This window comes from Drosophila obscura, unplaced genomic scaffold (assembly GCF_018151105.1).
Source record: "Drosophila obscura isolate BZ-5 IFL unplaced genomic scaffold, ASM1815110v1 contig_1, whole genome shotgun sequence".
NCBI classification, from domain to species: Eukaryota; Metazoa; Arthropoda; class Insecta; order Diptera; family Drosophilidae; genus Drosophila; species Drosophila obscura.
In genome coordinates, this window is record NW_024542679.1 from 5494175 (window position 1) to 5514735 (window position 20561).

A 20561-nucleotide genomic window follows, 5' to 3' on the forward strand; every position below is an offset into this window, starting at 1 on the left:
ATAGCGATAAGAACACGAATAAGAACAGTAATAATAACAATAACTGAGAGCAAATAGTCTACATAGTGTCCGTCTTACTGTATTACGCCATATAGAATTGTACTTAATGAAATCAGACAACTGCTTGGCCCATCCCAGACCCCCATCTCAACAACGTCCCCACCCAGATTTGGGTGCTGCCATCAGCTGATAACTGATAAGCGAGTTATCTGAAATGAAATATAATACAATATATGAGGTGCCACAGGCACATGGGCCAGGCCAACACACACCCAGATATAAAGAGAGAGAAAAGGGAACCCTAGCAAAAGTCGGTTCATTTCAGTTATTCATTATCTTGGAGTTTTCGTAGATAAATCGTGCGGCAAGCAGCAAGCGTTGGCATTCGTGCAGCATTTCGGGGCTTAACCAGAGTATTGCCAGCCTATGTAGCGGCTAGAAGTGCCAGTGCCAGTGCCGAGTGTCTCTCCAGCATTGATGATTGATCGCAACCATCCATCCAATCCAATACATCAAAACTCCATTGGAACACACACAATCACTGGAACGCTGCCAAATTAGCGTCCATTGGAAATATGAGCAAAGATGATAAGTGTGAGTATTGGCCAAAAGCACTTCGGTGCCGTGTGCCGCGTGCCGTGTGCTGTAAACTTGAAAGCGAACTTTAGACGTGTTATCGGTTGCCGGCTATCGATACCACCGATTGTGTTGATTGCAGCACATCCGAAAATTTGCTAATTAGTCAGAGCAAAGAGGTGACAGCACAATCCACTTTGGGAGACAGAGAGGCCGTGCCAATTTGTCGACACAGTTGTAAAACTAATTAAACGTTTGTCACCAGCCACGTATGTCGCTCACTTGCTCTCTCTTTTCCTGTGTGCTCTGTTCTCTCTCTCTCTAACACTTATCGCTCGACAATTTATCTCCGTTCGCGTGCGTGTTTGTGCGTGTCCGTGCATGTGTGTTTGGCAAGTGGGCGATGGGCGGTGGGCCTGGCAGTTAATTTGTTGCCACTTTCATTTTCCCCGCTGATGAAGGCTGACAGACAGCCACCGCCACAATATATTATTCTCTTTTTTTTTATTTTTGTTTTTTTTTTGAGGGGACACGCCTGCATCCTGATTTATGGTTGCGCCACTCTGGCGGTTTTTTGTTCCTATGCCACAAAATGCTCAGCTTGACACTCGAGCTGCGTTATGGAAAGGCACCGCAATTAGCCGGGAAAAATACGAAGGAAAACGGAAAAATGAGAACGCTTGGTTGGTGGCTTTAAAGTTTTCATCTTACTTTAAATGTCACGCACTACCAATAAATCTGGGTACTGTTGCCGCCGGCTGAGAGTATTTACTTGCGGACTGATCGTGAAGTGTTATCCATAAAAAAGTTTTCATACAGCATTGAGCTTTGTTAGCCCTTGAACTTTTATTAATTTTCATATTGAAAATGAATTTTTGGAATATACAAATTTAAAGAACGAAAAAGAGTCTAATTCGGTCACGTAAATAAATTCAACATCAAAACGAAACGAAACCAGTAATTGTATTTGAAGTCTGCTTATGAGAATGTGCGTGACTCTGCCAGTACTCCAAAGATTCGGGCACTCTGCAGTCCCGCTCCATTGCACTCGCACTCCAGCTGTCTGCAACCCACTTGCACCCCTTCGCGTTCTATCTGTTATATCCCAACCGTGCAGCCGGCACGTTTTGGGTTTGAAATATTTTGATGATGGCAACGGACGCCGCGGATTGATTTCTGAATATTAATGCAGGTCCTCGTAGCAGCAGAAGTTGCACTTCCATGGAGTGGAACACTCTCTGTACACACGGCACAAGAGTCGAAGCTCTTGACAAACCCATCAAAAAAAGGTTCAGTGAAAACGCATCTCTAAATGGCCAATCGCATCGTAAATATCAAATTTATGGTGCATTTTTCCACACTTAAAGCGTGAAAATCGAAAAGCACATCTAACGATAGAGAGGGTTAAGGATTGTGTGGTGTGGTGTCTGTTATTGGGTATTAAAATCCGGCATATGAACCTTCATATGTACATACATACATATGTATGTACATATATCAGGCTACTGGCGTCCAGCGTGGGTGGCGGTGCCCTCTGGCCTCGGCACGTGACCTCATTATTCGGGTGTCGTAGGCATTCCGTGATGTTTGGTGTGGGAGGCGAGCCCCCCAACTAATACGTTATTCCAAATACAATTTACGCCTTAATCTGGTCTGGCAAAGTTTTTTTTTTTGCGTCGTAGTTCGTGTTTGACCCTGCAGTAGAGCTTCACATATTGAGAGCTCTGTGCGGAAATAGTTGATTCTTTGGTTTTGGGTTTTTGGGTTTTTGGCCTGCATTCTCTTGTTCTCTTCTGTGCTCAAACTTTTGGCAATCAATTTTCATTAAAAAGTTGGTGCACAATGGAGTTGAACGAACTAAGGATGCGCTCAATCAAGAACACAACAAAGACAAGCGCGGACAGGCGTCTGTTAACGGATTACAACTCATTTGTCCAAAGAGCAGAGCCCAATTCCAAGACTTCCGAGTGGGAGGGAACTCTTTTAATTAGCTGAAAATGAAATCGAATTCCATGTAAATCCATTTGGTATCTCCATTTAATTGTGAGTTACGTAAAATCCAATGAACTCGTTGCATAAACGCCTTACATATTCGTAGTTTACGCCTTGCTGTACACCCACCCACTCTCCCACTCTTCCGCTCTCCCGCTCTCTCTCAGAGACACAAACAACGTTTTTTTTTTTTTGTTTTTCGTCAATTTGTTTTGTTCCACATATTCGCTGAGCCAAACAAACCGTTTTTATTTACCCTATGTGTGGAAGAGGGACAGCGAGATAGCGGTTCCAGTCATTCCAGAGCTTTACCCCTCCAACATACTGTACATACATAGATGTATAGAGAGAGAGAGAACGAGAGTGAGAGATGAATGCTGCACAGAGTGCATTCCTCTGGTTTTTGTTGTTTTCATAGCAAGGCTACTGGAAGGTCTTCTCCTTATAGGATGTTGTCTAAGGGGCTTACCTGCGTACAGGGTGTTTCAGGGGAAATGATTTGCGAGATGTGTGTGTGGAAACTTTAAAAATGTCTGCTAAAATAACCTACCCGAAAATCACTTAAATCTGTTACTTTATGTTTGCTTCAAAACCATCGACAACTTGTCAAGAGTGCAGCCATAAATTATTACGAATGTGCCTTATCATACTCGCATTTGCTCCACAAAAAGCCCCGAAAAGTCCTTCAGAAATAGCGCGCAAAAAACAAAAACCAGCCACAAAACACGAGAAACTTATCACGTGAATGCGCTTTACTTTAAGCACTGGTATTATTCCAGCGAGGGGAAACGAGTGCACAAGGGGCTCTCGCGCTCCGTCTGTGTGGCTCTCTTCGTGTGAAGAAGAACGTTATGAAAACAGAAGCAGCAACAAAAACAAAACAGATTTGTTGAATGAAATTTCACCGAAGCCAGAGACCGAACGGCACCCGAAGCCATACGAACACGAGGCGCCATCTAACGGCAACAGAACCGAATGGGGGGCTGGCGCCTATCATGGAGCCACCACCCACCCGAAGCTGCTGCCAATGGTGCCTGCCCTGTCTGCCATTCATGAGGTTCCGCTGGGTGCCGTTCCGTTCAGTTCAGTTCAGTTTCGAAGTCGACGCGATTGCCAACAGAAGACGCGACCGGAGAGTTCGAGTCCCCACTTTGTGGTCAAGTCCCCAACTAACAACTAACCTAAGCCCGATTAAAATCGGTGTGCCTATCTATCTTCTATCTATCGCTATCTCCACCATCCGGCTATCAGTTTCGAAGTTTAGTCGCCGCGCAGTGAACCGAACCTCTTGGCAGAGCGGCGTAATTTAATCAGATTAACGCAAACTCAACTTATATGGTAATCGAAGAGATAATAATATTGGTTTCACATTTAAAGTAATTTAATGGTAGTGTTGTGTCCTATGTCTGGATGGGTTCCAAGTTAAAGTCTGTGTCTGGCTGCAAGGGTCTGTTGCCAGAACCCAGACGGTGTCTGTTATGTCACTTGTGGTAACATAATAGTTGCATTTGCAAAAGATGCAAGAAGCAGTTGTCCACATGTCCACAAAAGTTCTAATTGGCATTCTTTGGGGCATGACAAATATGCGTCAGAGTCATTTGCTTGGAAATTTGATAAGACAAATGAGTGTTTCCCCCATCTGATATACATTTCACAGCTGTCAAAGCTATTTAGCCAGAGACTCTTGTGAATTTATTCACCAAACATTTGAAAAATGAAATATTCCTTGCTTAATTTGAAATATTTTATAAGTTTTACAAGTAATGTATTCAATCTAGGCATATTATTTATTAAAATATTAAGTACGAGGCAAAATACATTCATTTGATGAAAGCCGACAAGTATGTGACGTGAAGAGGTCAAAGGAGGACTGGACCCTGACCCTGGGGCCAAACAACACATTGGCATTTAACCTCATTCAGTCATCGGACATCATTTTCGTAATTGATTGCAATTAATGCTACAGGCTAGTATAGAGCGGGGCTGCGGGGATTTAATGGGGTAGTTCCACAAAGAAATCCATGCAGAATCAGGTTAATTAAAATCGTTTATTCGCTGCTCTGCCAAGATCAACAATAATCATATCCATTGTTTGCTATTTTTGAAGAGAAAACTTTGAGAACTTTTTGAAAGTGTATAAACAAATCGCGCAACTTACTCATACGCCCCATTGAACGGCAGAGAAAAGACCCAAACAAAAAGTACACACATCCGCAAAAAGTAAAAGTAATAATTGCCAAAGAGCTCAAAACGAAAGAACATCTTAACAGCCAGATAATCGTGCAAATAAACGGGCGTCCAAAGGCGCACTAAATCTATAAATACTATATAGAACCACTATAAAAAAAGACATTTAAAACGGAAAGAAAGAAAGAACACAAAGCAACTGAAATGGATCACAAAGAAATCGCAAGTGAAGTGCGAGGTGAGCTAAGTATGGACATCAATTTCGATTCTTTAATACCTACTACAATATTTGTTATTTGTGTTTAACAATTGTTAAATACATACTCGTTTTATTCTAAAAATATTCTAAGACATTTTCACACTTCAAAATGCTTAAATATTTACTTTTTTGATGGTACATAGTTTACTTATATGTATATTAGTCATTAAAATGCCATACGTGGGAGCACTTATTTATCTTACAGCATAAATTATTCCACAATCTTTAACCATATTTAACATATATTAAGCGGTGATACAATCGTCCTGCAGCAGATCGTATATTCCCATTTTTATTTTGCCTGTTAACTATTTTATTTATCCCCGGGTCGTGTGTTCGCACATTTCTATGGGAGTGCTAACAGAGCACATGATGTTGTGGGGGTATAGCAAAAAATTATCACTGAAAATCTATATACTATGCATGTGCACAATGTTTAAACAAATTAGATCAGCCGCGCAGGGGGGGAGGGATATGGAGCAGGGCAACCGGCAACAAAGAGTCGTGTGTCATGCCAAATCACCGCCGCCCGTTCGCCCACACACAAAAAGACAAACTCAAATACAAACACAAAGAAAAACACGAATGACAGTGCCAATCTAATCAACACGATAATTTTGTGTGTGTTGTTATTGCGATACACTTCCAGAGGATGCTATGATTTTAAGCTTAGTTTTGTAATTTAAAGAAGTATCTTTCATTAGGTATCATGAAGAATCCATCTGGATCTATGCTAACTAACTATAGAAATTGGAAACCCGCAAAATGGAATCCATACCCATTTCAAATAAAAAGATTCTCTTAGGGAAAGATTTCTCTTTGTGAATATAATAAATTCCAATTAGCTTAGTCGAATGCAATGATCAAGTCAAGTTACACTATCTGCAAGTGTGTCAAAACATTCGACCACCAAATTTATACTTTTGACTTGTTCATATTGGTTTTGTTTCTGTTTTCTGGTGATTTTATTGTGAATTCCCACAGCATATCTTATCGCTGGGACACCAGCAAGCAACCAAGTCTATTATTGTTTTATATGTTCATTATATTTTTTATGGTTCGGCAGGGAGTCCTCCTCGTCTTATTTATCGCATTTTGGAATATTACGTTCGATTTGCACACGAGCGGAAAAACACACACATTTATGGCGTATGGTCAGTGTCCGTGTGTGTGCCCTACTTTGCAATAAGAATTCCCAACATTCAGGATGTTTCTTTCTTCTGCAATCTTCCGCACACACGCTCGTACGCTACGCCATTTTGAAGGGAACGGGAGTGTGTGTGTGTGTGTTTGTGACAAATAGAGGCACTCGAACAGCTCCGCCGCCCTGTTCACTTTGACACGTTTGAAGTGTTGAAAAGCGCGCGCGAAGTATTGAAGCATCCTTTGTTTCGGATAATTTAATTCATGTGCCGACATGAAAGGGGACTAACCTGGTTTATTGTCAAGCAGGCTATTAATAGATATTGAAATTCGCAATGCAAGAGAAATAAATTCAGGCCATAAATCAGGGAAAGTGTGAAAGAAGGAGAAAAACATCCGCTTCTGCAGAGATTCAATCAAGGTCAGGGTTAAGCACATAAACAAAACGATACCAAAGGTTATTTGGGCTATAATCTGAAAGGTTACATGGCAATAAATTACACATAATATCGGCACAAACCATAACCTTGAACGAGTTCCAAGATGAGACCAGCACATCAGCAGCATTTCCGCCGAATAAACGACTTTCCTGCTACTACCATAGGGCCACATTTCATGGCCACTCTGGTTTATGCATACAGCCCACCATGCCACCCACAGTTCTTGGAATATCTCCTGCTGCCAATATTCGTCCGAGTGTGAGTATGTGTGGGTGGATTGGTAAAGTTTCTGCAAGAACTTTTAACTTTTAAGCGTTATTTACGACTACAGCCAGTGGAAGTGCAATTTAGGGCCCTTGGTCCCATGTCCTATGTGGGCTTGGCTGGCGCTAGTGCAAGTGTTGGCAAAGTTTGTTTTGCTCCAACTCAATTACATTTCACTCCCCAAATGAGACCCGGGGGAAGCCCAATGGTACCCCCCCAATGAGCCAACAGAGGGCCAACAGAGGGCCAACAGAGGGCCAACAGAGGGCAATGCAATGCAATTATCAAGTTCATTGACAACGAAACCGAACGAAAACCTAAACAGACAACAAGGAGCGAGGCAAACAAGAAATGTTTTCAGCACAAAGTTTTATGGCTTAAATGCAGCAACAGACACAGGAAAATGACTCACACCTCAGTCTCCCAGGGACATCGCTGATGCTGATGCTGCTGCTGCTGCTTCTGCTGGTGTTGATGCTGTCCCTTCAATTAGTTTCCCAGCGACACTTACAGATTGCCAACTTTATGCCTGAGTGCACTTTCAGTTTTGCCTTGAAATGTGGGGCACGCACGGAGCGAGAAGAAAGGTCTTTGTCCCTAGCTAATGTTGCAATTAAAAAGTTTTCCTAATTGCTAAGGCCAACCACTCTGTGCCAGAGTCATCATATTTAACTAACGGGGATGACGTTCCGTTCCCATCACTAATTTGCGATGACATTTTCCACGCACAACAATCGATAAACGCAACACATTCAACACTGCAACAAAGTGAACAACAAATTCGAATTTATTTGACTACAACTTAACTAGATGTCAATCACTTGTGGGCCGGCGTAAGGCGGGGGCAACCTCAATATGTTCCACTGCTCTGACACCTGTCAGCGGTGGCTGGCAGCCTGCAGACGTTGCAGCGTGAAATATTGGTGTCAATGTGTCAATATTTGAAGAATAAACACGTGTGCAATTACAAACTATACAAATGCACACCCACAGGCACACACAGGCACACAACTTGGGCCACTCGACATAGCCAAGGCAACGGAAGTGCTCCACATTCTGTAACAGGGAGGGAGGGGGGGGTAGGAAAAGCGATAGGGAGAATAGACTTGGCCCAAAGCAATTTACATGCAATTTTCGCATATCTTCTTTGCCACCGGAAGCCATCTAGGGATTGGGGGTGGCAGCTCATGGAGGCAAAAATTTTTAGTTGTTTTTTTTCAGTGGTTCACCTCTGCGCTTTTTTCCCCTACCTATCCGTTTCCCTACCACCGTATTCGTGACCCAAATAGCAGTGGTATTTATCCAAATTACGAATCAAATTGCGCGCAAAGTTAAGCGCGATTGGAATGAATTATAAGTTTTAGCTAAGCGTTCATATTTATTGAGATTTCTGCAGCCAGCCAACTGCAAGTTTGATCGATATGGCATTGAGTTCAGCAAGTCAGCGCCAGGGGCCCAGATAAAGCAACTTTTTATGGCCGCAAGGCATTGACGGAGGTCTTGTCTTGGCATGCCACAGAGAAGGCCGCGACAAGGCCTTAATTATTGTGCAAGGCCCCGCCCAGAAAGAGAGTTTAAGCCCTAGAAAATTCCGACTCAGTTCATACAACGGTTACCACTCCCACACAAACACACATCAAAGGAGACGGCGGCACAGTTTGCTACCCCATTGAGCTATGTTTTTCCCACATTTTATGGCTATACGAGTAACAGCTGAAATAACAAACATTAAGAGGGTTTCCCCCGAAAACATATCCTGCCCCCTTGTTTGCGAGGGCTTTCCGTATCGCGTAAGAAACTACGCATTTCCACAGCAAACACTTAAGTTTGTGTTTCATTGACAAATTTGTGTTTTAGGGCAACACCTTAGACGCAATTTGTTGCCCTTTAATATGCACATAAATAGTACTCACCTAGGGTTTCCCTTGAGTTTGCTTCGCCCACACGACGCATACGTAATGCTGTGGGGGTCTGGCAATCAAAACTTCAATTAAATGCTAAGAATCACCGCTTGATTGCACTTTCCGAGAAATGCTTTTGCTATTTTATATGCACATTTTACTTTGAATTATAGTTATTTGATTTAAATACTTTTTTTCAGATCTACGCACAGCATTCGATTTACTAGACAGAAACCGTGACGGACGCGTGACGGCCAACGAGCTGCAGTTTATGCTCAAGAACCTGGGCATAAATGTGCGTGATGAAATCATACACGATCTCATACGTGAGGCGAGCCATTCAGGTAAGTGCCACTCAACAGCAAACGGCAACGTCAAGAGCCAACAGCAACAAAGTGTTGGGCCAGTTCCCTCTGACAAAACGCCCACCTGTAGACACTGAGTGCAACAGTTAGTCCCCTCCACTGAGAGTTGGTCTGCCGGCTGGTCCTTAATAATTCAAGCGACGCTGAAAGGCAGTGCGAGGCCCAAGGCAAAGGAGGGCTTGAAACCTTAATTAAACTCAGCCGAGCATGTCAAGTGGTTTTGCTGGCATTTAATCAAGTTTAAACTTGGCCGAGCGCAAATACCAGTATGCAGGTGAAATGTATTTTCATCTGTTTGGTCGTGGAACTCTCCAGGCTTGACATTTCCCTTGGGTTCTAGGAATAACTAAGATAACTACAGTTTAAGGAGGAAATAACTTGAATGCCACCCAATAAGTATGCTAGGAAATAGCCTTTTAATACTTTTTCCTGCTGTAGTACTGGGCTGCTGTGTTGTTACTTGTGTTAATTTTTTTAACAAGACTTTAGCTATATATATTCTATCAATACATTTAAATATCCATTTGAGCTCTTAGCACTCGCAGTAGACTTTCCCCTAACTGATTCCTTTGATTTGGTAACGAAAACTCAGATTAAAGGGTATCTTTTAGTCAAGTAAACTAAGCTCTATGCTTTTTTAATATTTTTATACTGTTACAAAATAAAAAAGATCCGCCCTAAGCCAATTTGTTGCTGCCCCACGGGCCACGCCAGTCCGGACGTTTTTCTTATTTAATTTAATCGTTAGAAAATGCAATTTTCCCATGTACTGAATAGGAGTTGCTACTCACTGTGCCTGAGTGTGGGTGGCTCCCGGCTCTGGTTGCATTCTTGGGCATTCTACGGATAATTTATCCCATTTCCTTTTCATGTCAGCTCTCTAGCTCTCTTCTTCGTTCTTGGTCGTCGCGTTTCCCATATTTAAATCAAATTAGGGCAACCTGGCAGAAAATTAAATTTTTCCCCATTAAAATGCAATTGTTGTCTGGCCGAATACGTGTTCATGTCAGTTATGTACGTACATAAAAATGTACATATACTCAGGCGTATATCTGACTACAATGCATACATTGGCAAGTGCATGATGTGGGCGTGGCCTCAATGCTCATTTGTGTCAAGCGTATCGGATGCAAATTGAATTCCACTTAAGCTTCTTTTTGCTCCAGGTAACTTCAATATTTGTCCAATGCATTAGGAGCTCTATCGATGGGGGGGAAGTTTTCTGCAAATGCTGTAAATTTAAAGGAGGTCACGTACAGCGCTGGGGCAGTGGAGCAGTGGAGCTGTGGACACGGACATTTATCATATAAAAGCGAGCAACTGTTGCTGACAGCCACCGCCACCGCCTCCACGCAGACATACATCCATAGCAGCCAGGAAGAGAGCAAGAGACAGAGAGAGAGAGAACGAGAGAGGTGGATCGAGAGGAGAGGGACCGAGAGACCTGTTTTGATGACTGCCACCGACAGACAAATGTTGTGGCCCCAACGCCCCCGCGTTTTGTCTGTCCACAGATATCCTTTAAGTTTATCTACAAACAAGGCCGCGAACACAAGCAGCGACACGTGCACGACACACAATAGCAGAAAAATGCTGAAAATATTGATAAAAATGGTTGCTAAGTGCGACTTTGGCGCCTGACATATGTTCCGGATTCCTCCATTGTTGTTTGTAATGACATAAATACAAAGCAAAAGTGTTAAATGTGTCCAAATCAGACTTACCAATCAATCAATCAGACCTATCAACAGTTGTGGCAATTGTCAACACTGTCCTTAAAGTGCTTTAAAGTTTTAAAGTGAGCAGAGGAGCGACGGGAATGATTTATGTTTACGCTTTCTACGCAGAACATTCAATAATAATAGGCACTCAGATGTCTAGCAAACTCCATCAAAGGCAGGCTATTTGAGATGGTTATTTTTATGCAGCAAGGATCACACTCTAGAATTTAAAACATACAAAATGAAAGAAAGAACATAACTGGCTACAAATAAGCCCAGAAGTGGCAACAAACTGCTCGAGGCTGTCCCCAAGACAAAGACACACTTGCCTTTGTCTCCCCATGAGGTTTTTTGGTTGTTTTTCTTTTCTATTTCGATTAAGGCCGAAAGCTGTTGAATGTGGCTGTGAACGCGTGCACTTTATGGCTTCATTAACATTCCTTGGGTTTCAGTGACACGCTGCCTGAGAGGCTCAGAGGGCGACAGGCCATGGCTGCTTGGCTGTGATTCTGATGGAAATTCTGACGCTGCTAAATGGACACCTGGCTACGTTCCTTATTTATGCGTGTCTTTATGGTGGCCAGAAATAGGGTCCAAGGAGCATTCAACAGTTTTTCGTTTACTGCTTGCTACTGGGGTCAAATCAATTGTGGGGTCAGGTCAGGTCAGATGGGGCGAACAGCATTGATAATTTATATACGCCTGGACTTGGCCTGGACATTGGTCGGTGTTTAAAAATAATTGTCGATGCTTTTAGGCTACAATGCAATTAATTTGAGGCTCTATGTGAGGCATGGAGAGCCGGCAGGAGATTCTCTCGTGCGGTAGGCACAGATGTGGCACCGATTTTGTGGTGGACATAAAGCCATAAACGACAGCCGGGAGCCATTAAATTTTCCTATTTGGCAGTGGTTAAGTGTCAAAGCCAGGCCAGGCCCATGGCGGTGAGGCCATGTCATGTTAAATTAGTTTGCCCCTGGCCATTGGACAGCAGTGTGTGTGTGTGTGTGTGTGGAGTGGAGTGGAGACCGCAGCTCGAAAGCAGAACGCATTTCCCATTAGCAACAACTGTCGTCGGGGCAGCCGACACCCGTTCAAGGCCGTTTTCAAACGGAGAATGGAGCTCTTATCGAATCACAATGAACAGGCCACCGGCAAATGTGTGCATAAATGGCAGCACCCCCCAAATGGAAGGCAGCACTTGGAAAGGCTGCAAATTAAATTCAGCTTAAAATACCAAAGAAAAACCGAGAAATTCCTTGAATATTGCTGGCCAAGTGAAATGGAAATGTTAGACGGGAAATGGCTGCCACAGTGAAAAAAGAAATCCCCCAAAATGGGCCACAGACATGAAAGTGAGTTTTTACCAGTGGGAAATGCTCGTAGGGGATGTCTTGCTTGGGCCCCCAGACGGGGGAGGACGGAGGAGGACGGGGCAGGGGCTGCAGCTAAGTTCAAAGTTCAGTTTGAGCCTTGAACTGCATTCCTGGCAGCCTGTCTATAGAATTCCCATCAAAGCTAAGCATTGCGCATACGCAACGTTGGCCAGCGGCAAGCGGCTGGCAACATTGGCGAATGCTTTTGGCCAGATTTAATTAATGGCCAAGTTGCAAGGTAATTTATTTGCCATCACAGACAGCCATGGGACGCCCCCTCCTCACTCAAAGTGTGGCTGGGTGTGTGTGGGTTTGCCAGCTTTTATTGCATGTTTTACTGCCAGCTCAAATGTGTCCAAATTACACGTACTCGGGCCGGGTGGAAGGGCCCTTTCAATTCACAAAGCAACAATCAAGCAGGAGCCACACACACACACACATAGACACAGACACATGGCAACCCACCTTGTCCCCTCTGTGCCGTGCCGTTCTAACTTCCGTTTCCGCTGGCATGAGGTCAGCCCTGGCAAATGGGAATGGGAACAGCAGCAGAAACAGCAGCAGCAACAGAAGCTTCAGCCAGGCCCAGGCCAGCAGCAGGTACACATTTTGCCAATAATTGATTACACTTTGGCATGAAGTTGTTGCCACACAACAACACAGCAACACCTGCCCACACGTGGCACTCCCCTGGGGCATTGATTTGTGCCCGAAACAGATGCACCGACACGGGTCTGCAAGTTGCAAGTTGTCGTTGCCTGGCAGCGCACTGGATGCGATGAGAGGCTAATAAACAGCAAATGAATCTGTGATTGGCCCGGAGCTGATTGAAAATGTGAGCCAGGACTTGCAGCCATTCAACATTCAAGAATTGTGCGCAGGTACTCCTTCTACCAGTCGGTTGAGATGTGACCTGAAATGCCAGCATAGAAGATGGTTCGAATGTGGATTAGGAATGGTGTCGATAAAGTACACAATTATCGATCATTTCTGACATTTTTAGCTGCTTTTGCCCTTACTGGTCCATTACCATCGATCAATGGCAAGAATTTCTGCTTAACGACTCTAGCAAGCAGCGACATCTGTATGCAGCCACAAAGACAGACAGACAGACAGACACACACATGGAAGGAAAGGAAATTCTTTATGCAGGAAACATTTGGGGTGGCACTGCCAAAATGTGCCACATTATATTTGTGCCGCTGTTGGAGGCGGGCGCCTGCCTCGCTGTCTGCTGCCATAGAATGTCCTTATTGCAGATGGCACGAGAAACGACGACAATGGCGGCAGCAACTACACAACAGAGCCATTTTCATTATCCTTGGACTTGTCCTTTTTGCAGGCAGTACAGAAAGATACGCAGAGCAGGAGGCACAGATAGAGACCGAGAGATAATGTGCATGGCGAGCAAACATTTAGTTTTGTATTTAAAAAAAAAAAAAAGAAACCCCACAACACACAACAGATACGAGGAAAAGGAAAACATCTCAAGGATAAAGGATAGGCATCTCTGAAGCAAGATGAATCTTCCGCCACGAGCACACACACACACACAGACAGACTTGATCAAGAATATGGAACATACCCGCTTCCCCCAACCCCTTGCCAAATGACAGCCAAAGCTCAGGGCTCAGGGCTAAGAGGTTGAGCGGGTTGTACTATGCCGGCCGCTAAGCACAAATGAAAATATTTTTCAAGCAGCCAACACAAAAATGTCACACAGATGTCAGAGGAAACAACAGCAGAAAGACCAGCAGCAGCAAAGCAGCAGGAAAAAGGCAAACAAAGAGCTCTGCGAACGAGCACCATAACAATGATGGGGGGAGGGAGCAGGAGCCTAGTCATGTGCGAGTATGACTACCATGCCGACATATGAACAAATACCCCAAGCAATCATCATGGCATATGATGGAATAATATTTGTCCCAAGTCCGGAGTTGAGTGAGGAATTTGTTATGTACATTTGCTTGGGGCCCAAGGCACTGGCACTGGCACTGGCATTGGATGTGGTGTGATGATGGCACTGCATTGTCTAATTGATGCGAGAGTCCGAGTCCGAGAACGAGTCTGGGCATTGGGTTTTATGACCTTTAATGCTTTTTTGATGCCAAACCAACAGCCAAATGCCACTGAACGGCGGCTCAACGCCAGCAACCCGTTTCGTAATTACCCACATTTCTACATCCTCCCAGTTTCGGCCTTCATCTTCGCTCTCTCTCTCTCTCTCTCTCTCTCTCTCTGTCTCTCTCTTTTGGCCTTTATTTAACACTTTTTTCGTCTATTGTTGGCAAGGCAACGGGGTGTCAACTGCGCCAGAGATTGGGCTACCCTAGCAAGCTAGGGAGAACCATAAAGGGATTCCCGACAAATTAGGGCAAATATAAACCAACTGCAGTGTGCTTGAAAATAACAGAAAAGAGCAGGGAAATAGTATATGTAATTGGATTTCCTGCTGCATGCAAGATGCTCCCCAATGCCACAAGGATAGCTCAGTGAACTAATCCCTGACACTCTGTAGGGATTCTTATTTCGGATATAATTAAATTACTTATGCCCAATGCTGAGACTTTATTTAATTTTATCTCAACTACAAACAAATTAGCAATTCAAATTTCGGCTACACACAAATTGCAATTAGAAATGGAGGATTTGCCTTTGAATGATATACAAAGCTCACAGCAACCGACCATCCGCCACCCATCCACCACCCACCCATACACCACTTGCCACAGACCAACCGCTTGGCGATTGCCGCAGAGATTATCGCAGATTCCAACTTCATTTTCATTCCCATTTACACCAACTGCTTCCATTCCCTTTGCCACTCTTCTTTGCTTTACTGAGTTTTTCCGTGCTGTTTTTTTTTCTGTGCCGAAGGTCAAGGTCGTAGATATGGCTTCAAAGGTTTTCCGGACGGCATATCTTTTGCTCTTAATTGTAAAAGTTTCGGTAGAAGTCCCGAAAAGTTGTCTTCCCTCTTTTTTTCATGGCTGGGAGTTGAGATGTAGCTTTTGCTTTTTAATGCTAACAGAGATCTGTCCGGAAAATGCTTTTTACAAAATGCCAGCACCTGGACACGCTGCACTTTCTAGGGGAGGGACTGTACTTAGGGGGAAGGGCAGGGGCATTACAGTCTCCCGTGTTGTCCTGGCAGCAATGGAAGGACATCATCCTCTAGAAACATGAGCGCAAACAACAAAGAAATGCACTCAAATATTTTTTATTCGGAGAAGCTTAGAATTCTTGCTCCTTCTCGCTGATGACTCTCCTCTGACTCTCTTCCTTTCGTTGATTCAATTACAGGAAACGGCTTAATCAACGAGGCCGAGTTCCTGCAATGGGTGGGCAGGATTCAGGCGCTGCGCGACGAGCAGCAGCAGCACGATGAGAACCCCAGCAACAGCAAACCCCTGGACGAGGCCGATGATGTCACCGAGGACTTGATAGCCGCATTTAGGTGAGTGCAAACACCGATACTCTATCCTTCCTTCCTTCATACATTCTTTCCGGATATCCGCTCTACTAAAAAATATATGTAAATCTCCTGTAGAGTATTCGATCGGGATGGGAATGGATTCATAACGCGCGACGAGCTTCAGACCGCCATGGAAATGATTGGCGAGCCCTTGAACGAACAGCAGCTGGAGCAGCTGCTGGTCATAGCCGATTTGGATCAGGATGGTCGCATCAATTACGAGGGTAAGTCAATGCAGCCGATAAAGGACATTGCTGACGCAGTCAACCAGTCCGAAGGACACACACACACATACCCATATAAAAGCCACAAAACAGCTCCATCTACGGTCTCTGCCTCTGCCTCTGACTTTGGCTTACTGTTGCTGCTGCAGCTGTGGCTGTGACTGTGGCTGAGGGCTTTCTCTGGGCCCCAATCAAGTCTTGCCATAAAATAGAACCTTGAGCCAATATTTATCCAACCGCAAGCCGAAAATTATTCGCTCATAAATCAGCTAGACAAACGACAAAGTTTATTAACCTGCCCCGAAAGTTCTTTAATGCGTGTGAATGTCTGTCTATTTTCTTGTTTACTCGAGAAGTTTTTATGCCCCTTTCTTGCTGGTTGCTGGTTGCTACTGCTTCTGGTAATCCAATTAAACTTTACGAATTTTAGTTTAATTTCGCGGTGCCATAACTCAGCTGAATTTGATCAGCAGAAAGAGCAAACTCCTATAATTATTTGAGATCAGATATCTTTGGATATTCTCGTTAAGTAGTTTTCAGCATAAAGTTCTGCCCTCAAACCAGTGTCGGATGGCCATTAGGAAACACCTTTGATACTCTCTCTCTCTCTCTCTGCCGTCGGCTCTACCATCGCTTATGGAAAAACGAAAAAGGGAAAGGCAGCACAGCCTTCCCTTGAGTGGCATTAAATTGGTTTAATAAACTTAAACTAATACTGCGACATGCACAAACACGCACAAACAAGCTTGAGCTCTCGAGTTGCCTCTAGGTGCGCGCGTGTGTGCATTGTTTTTTATGAATAAGTGTATGTTGGTTTGTCTGTGTAGCATGTACCTCTGCCATGACATCGGCTTGGATTCCCTTGCATTGTATCATTAGGTTCATATGCCATCGCTTTGCCCAGCTGATACTTTGACCTTGTACATTGTAACGCATTGACATGTCCGCACACCCATCCACCCATCCACCCATCGAACAAGTCCAGTACAACCGCCAGCCGTTTGTTTGCTGGCATCTGCAATTTATTTACTCACTCGGTCCTTTTTCGCTTTCACCCTATTTACTTTGCACCGGCATCTGCCTGGGAAAAGCACTCAACGACTTTCAACGTGTTACTGGTGCTGGTAGAATTAAAGGGAATTCGATAAGTCTATCCCACCATCTCCCAACGATTATTTGAACTGGGGGAAATCTCAGTAAATATATTTCTCGTTATAGAGGGCATTCCATAGTCGAAGTACTACATACTATCCATGGTATCTGTCCTTACTTACATTTTGTTTGGCTTTGTTTTCTGTGCGTTCTGCTGACACTGCACTGTGCTGGGCTGGAGGATTGGTCAGAGCAACACGTACACGTATAGGTATAGATACGTTGCCCCTGGTGGATCCTACTTGATGGCGATGCTCGTGAAAGTGTGGTTTGTGGAAGGTGGGAGGCGTAATCACCAGCTGGAGGCGACATTTTGTGTAGTTTCGATGTATCATCCATGAAAGGATTTACGTAAAATGGGAGAAGTTGTCAAGGCAAATGATTCCCAGTGATAAATATTTGTGGGGAGAATCGTTTGAGAATCCCTAAGCGTTAGCCAGACCACTTTTTCACCTAAGCTTTTGCATAGAAGTGTGAATGAGGTTATGTGGCTGCTTGACATACATTTTTTGTCCACTCATCCATTTTCCGGAATACTTGAGCATTGTTTTCCCAGCTTCACAGCAATTAGAATTAATGGAAAACGTTTTTTTTTCTTGCTTTAATTACAGAATTTACGAGACTTTTGCTGTAAGCAATTTCAGCCCGGAATGGGAGGCGTGGTCAGCAAACAAAAAGCTACAAAAATTATAAATGGAAAACAATGGAAGAGGTTAACCATTTAACATGCATACACAAGTGTTAAGCTTTTATGGATATACTCAGACAAGCGGAAAATTATTATGAGAAAGAACATTTGCAGAGTGAAAATTTGCAAACAAAAAATTATTTAATATTTTATACAAAACTAAAGGATGAATTATATTTATACAGAAAGGCGTGGAGGAAAGTGCAAGGCAGATCATACACAAACACACACACACATACATATTACATAAAGTAGTTTGGAAAGTTTTTTCGATTGTAAAAAGTAATTTATTCATTTAAGTTAATGCAGCAAGAACCACCAAAATTAAGTGAAAAACTTTAGGATTTATTTTTGTAAGTTTTGTCGAAAAATGGTTTATAAATTATACACACAATCACACACACAGAGAACACACACACCATACACATAACAAAAGAAAGAAAAAAAAAACAGAACATATATATTTCATATTCGGATAAGTCTGAGAGCGTGAGTGATATTGTGTTTAGGGTGATGGATGCATCAACAAGGTACATGCATACATAATAATAAAATATTTAATAAAAAAATCTAAAATTATGAAGAGGTTCCCCAGCTGGGATTCCATATATTTGTATCTTATTAAATATAGTTACATATGCTGCTTTCAATGTATGCGTGTTTCAAAATCCCCCAACAAAAAAGTTGTTTTCAAAATGTTGTTAGAATAAGAAAATAAATGTTAACAATTTATTTAAGAAAAAGTCCACAAGAAAACTTATTTCAATTGCAAAATGTACTTGAAAAGAAAGGAAACCCCAGAATTATATGGATAACCATAAAGAAGAATTATTGTATTCATGAAACAGCCCAAGTAGAGGATGAACATTGATTGATACAGTTCAAAGTCTAGTCAAATTAATTTTTTAATAATTTCTTTAGGATTCTGTTTGTTTGATTCAAAGCCAAAATTCAAAGTCCATTACATATTGCCGTCCCGGCTTAGCCATGGTTCAAAAAGTAATACGAGTAATAACTTTTTTTTACAAAGCTTTTCACCATAGGACATGAAGGTTTCAAATTAGTTTTTTATTCATTTGCCTTTCTCCATTTCCTTTTTGATAAAAAACAAAAACATTTAAAGAAACATCAGAGAAATATATATATATATTTGTATTTAGATCATGGTACGCGAAAGAGGTGGGGAAAAGTGCAACAGACAGCAAATAAGTATATAAATCAGGTCAAAGGTACAAATAGTCAAACGGGAATTACAAGGAAAGCGAACCACAAATTTTTGTAGGGTATTTATAAAAGCTGGACTTCAAAACAAAATAAACCGTTGAAAAAATCAAACAATACACTTTTCAAGTTATTCAACTCTATATTCTATATGAAAGATCTTTATGAATATATGTACAATTGTGTTCAATGAAATAGTAGTGCCGCACCTCACTACTTTCAAAACTCTTTTTGAGATAGTTCTAGTCTTTCAAATTGAACAAGTGATACCTTTACGGAAAGCCTGGAATGTAGGCATTGGATAACCGAAGAAACCCCGTTACATTTGCATTCCATCTTCTTGTTTTTCATGACTTTAGATAACTACCCATGATATCTTCTGTTCAATGAAATAGTAGTGCTAGATTAAATTAATTTTTAAAAATGAAAAAACAAAGCAAATTAATTTAAATAAGCCACCATCCGCAGCTCAATTCAAAAATCGAATAATTTGATGAAAGAAAGTTTTGGACATAGCGGTACTTTGATTTTGAAGCGTTAAAGAAATCATTGCTCGGTCCAGAAGAGGATACTTAAGAGTTAGACTAAAAACTTAAGGCAGGAGGTATATTGGAATTGAAAACTAAGTTGTATGCACTCTCACTATTGTATTTAACCCAATTAACTAAAACAAGTAGCTGCAAATCGATTTTGTATGCGAAAAAATTATTTTTAGAGGATGGTCGGCGATGGTCGAAGGCAAGACCAGGCCTTTAATATCCTCAAAAATTATGAAAAAAATTTTAAATCGCTCTGTCAGTGATGTGACGGTTCTTAGACGGTTGATTACACATTGTTTGAATGCAAGAAGTCCCAGAAAGCTCCGCGTTTGGGTCTAAGAGTACATGGGTGCACGACTTCAGTTGGAAAACGCATGTGGAATGGCCTGTGTCACAGTGACAAAAATACTTTTGACTGATGATAGTAAAGTTGTATTATATGGTAAGATAGACTCAAAAGAATATGTTTGGCATTCACAGAAATTCAATTACTACTTAAAATCATGAAAAAAATAGCATTGGGCATGGAAGGCTGAGCCTTATGGGGCCCAGCTCATATAAGCTAGTACTTCTAGCCTGGCGTTTGAGTATATTATGGTTTTGAGCGAAACTGTGTATGTAGGCATACTTTAGAATACATTAAATTCAAATTACAGTTGAAAAATTCATGTTAAAAGGATCTTAACAGGATAATGACTTAAAATACCCAGAAAAGCTCGCTAGGAATTGATTTTTATCGGAAAAGATCGACGTTTTTCCAAGGCCAACTGTCCAACTAGATATAAATCTCATCGAAGTCTTATGCTGGAATACCAAATACATTGTTGACACTGCAAATCCGTGAACCAGAGCCTAGTTTTAGCAAGTGGTTTATGGATTATTGGCTCAAATCCTATTGAAGCGTTGGCAAGAGATTAATGACCCATGTTCGGCCGGTGCAAGTTCGCAATGAAAACCAAATTGATAAAAAACTACAAATTAAAGCTCAAGAAACATGAAGAACATGAGATATATGTTTTTATTTGAGTTTCGTTGTTT

The 20561-nt window shown here is 42.3% G+C and overlaps 1 protein-coding gene across 3 annotated transcripts; it reads left to right on the forward strand.

The window, feature by feature from the left end:
- The first annotated feature begins 367 nt into the window (after nucleotides 1–367).
- LOC111068602 (calcium-binding protein E63-1) lies at nucleotides 368–18786 on the forward strand. Of its 3 annotated transcripts, none has more exons than XM_022358194.2 (6): nucleotides 3655–3906; nucleotides 4676–5002; nucleotides 8963–9106; nucleotides 15528–15681; nucleotides 15775–15923; nucleotides 17687–18786. In XM_022358194.2, the coding sequence occupies exons 2-6, from the start codon at nucleotides 4960–4962 to the stop codon at nucleotides 17707–17709; spliced, it is 513 nt and encodes a 170-aa protein (XP_022213886.1). In that variant the 5' UTR covers nucleotides 3655–3906; nucleotides 4676–4959; the 3' UTR covers nucleotides 17710–18786. The 3 variants fall into 3 exon arrangements, with proteins under 3 accessions (XP_022213888.1, XP_022213886.1, XP_022213887.1); XM_022358195.2 differs by having other exon boundaries at nucleotides 3656–3906; nucleotides 4676–4993; XM_022358196.2 differs by lacking the exons at nucleotides 3655–3906; nucleotides 4676–5002 and adding an exon at nucleotides 368–594.
- The last annotated feature ends 1775 nt before the right edge of the window (nucleotides 18787–20561 follow it).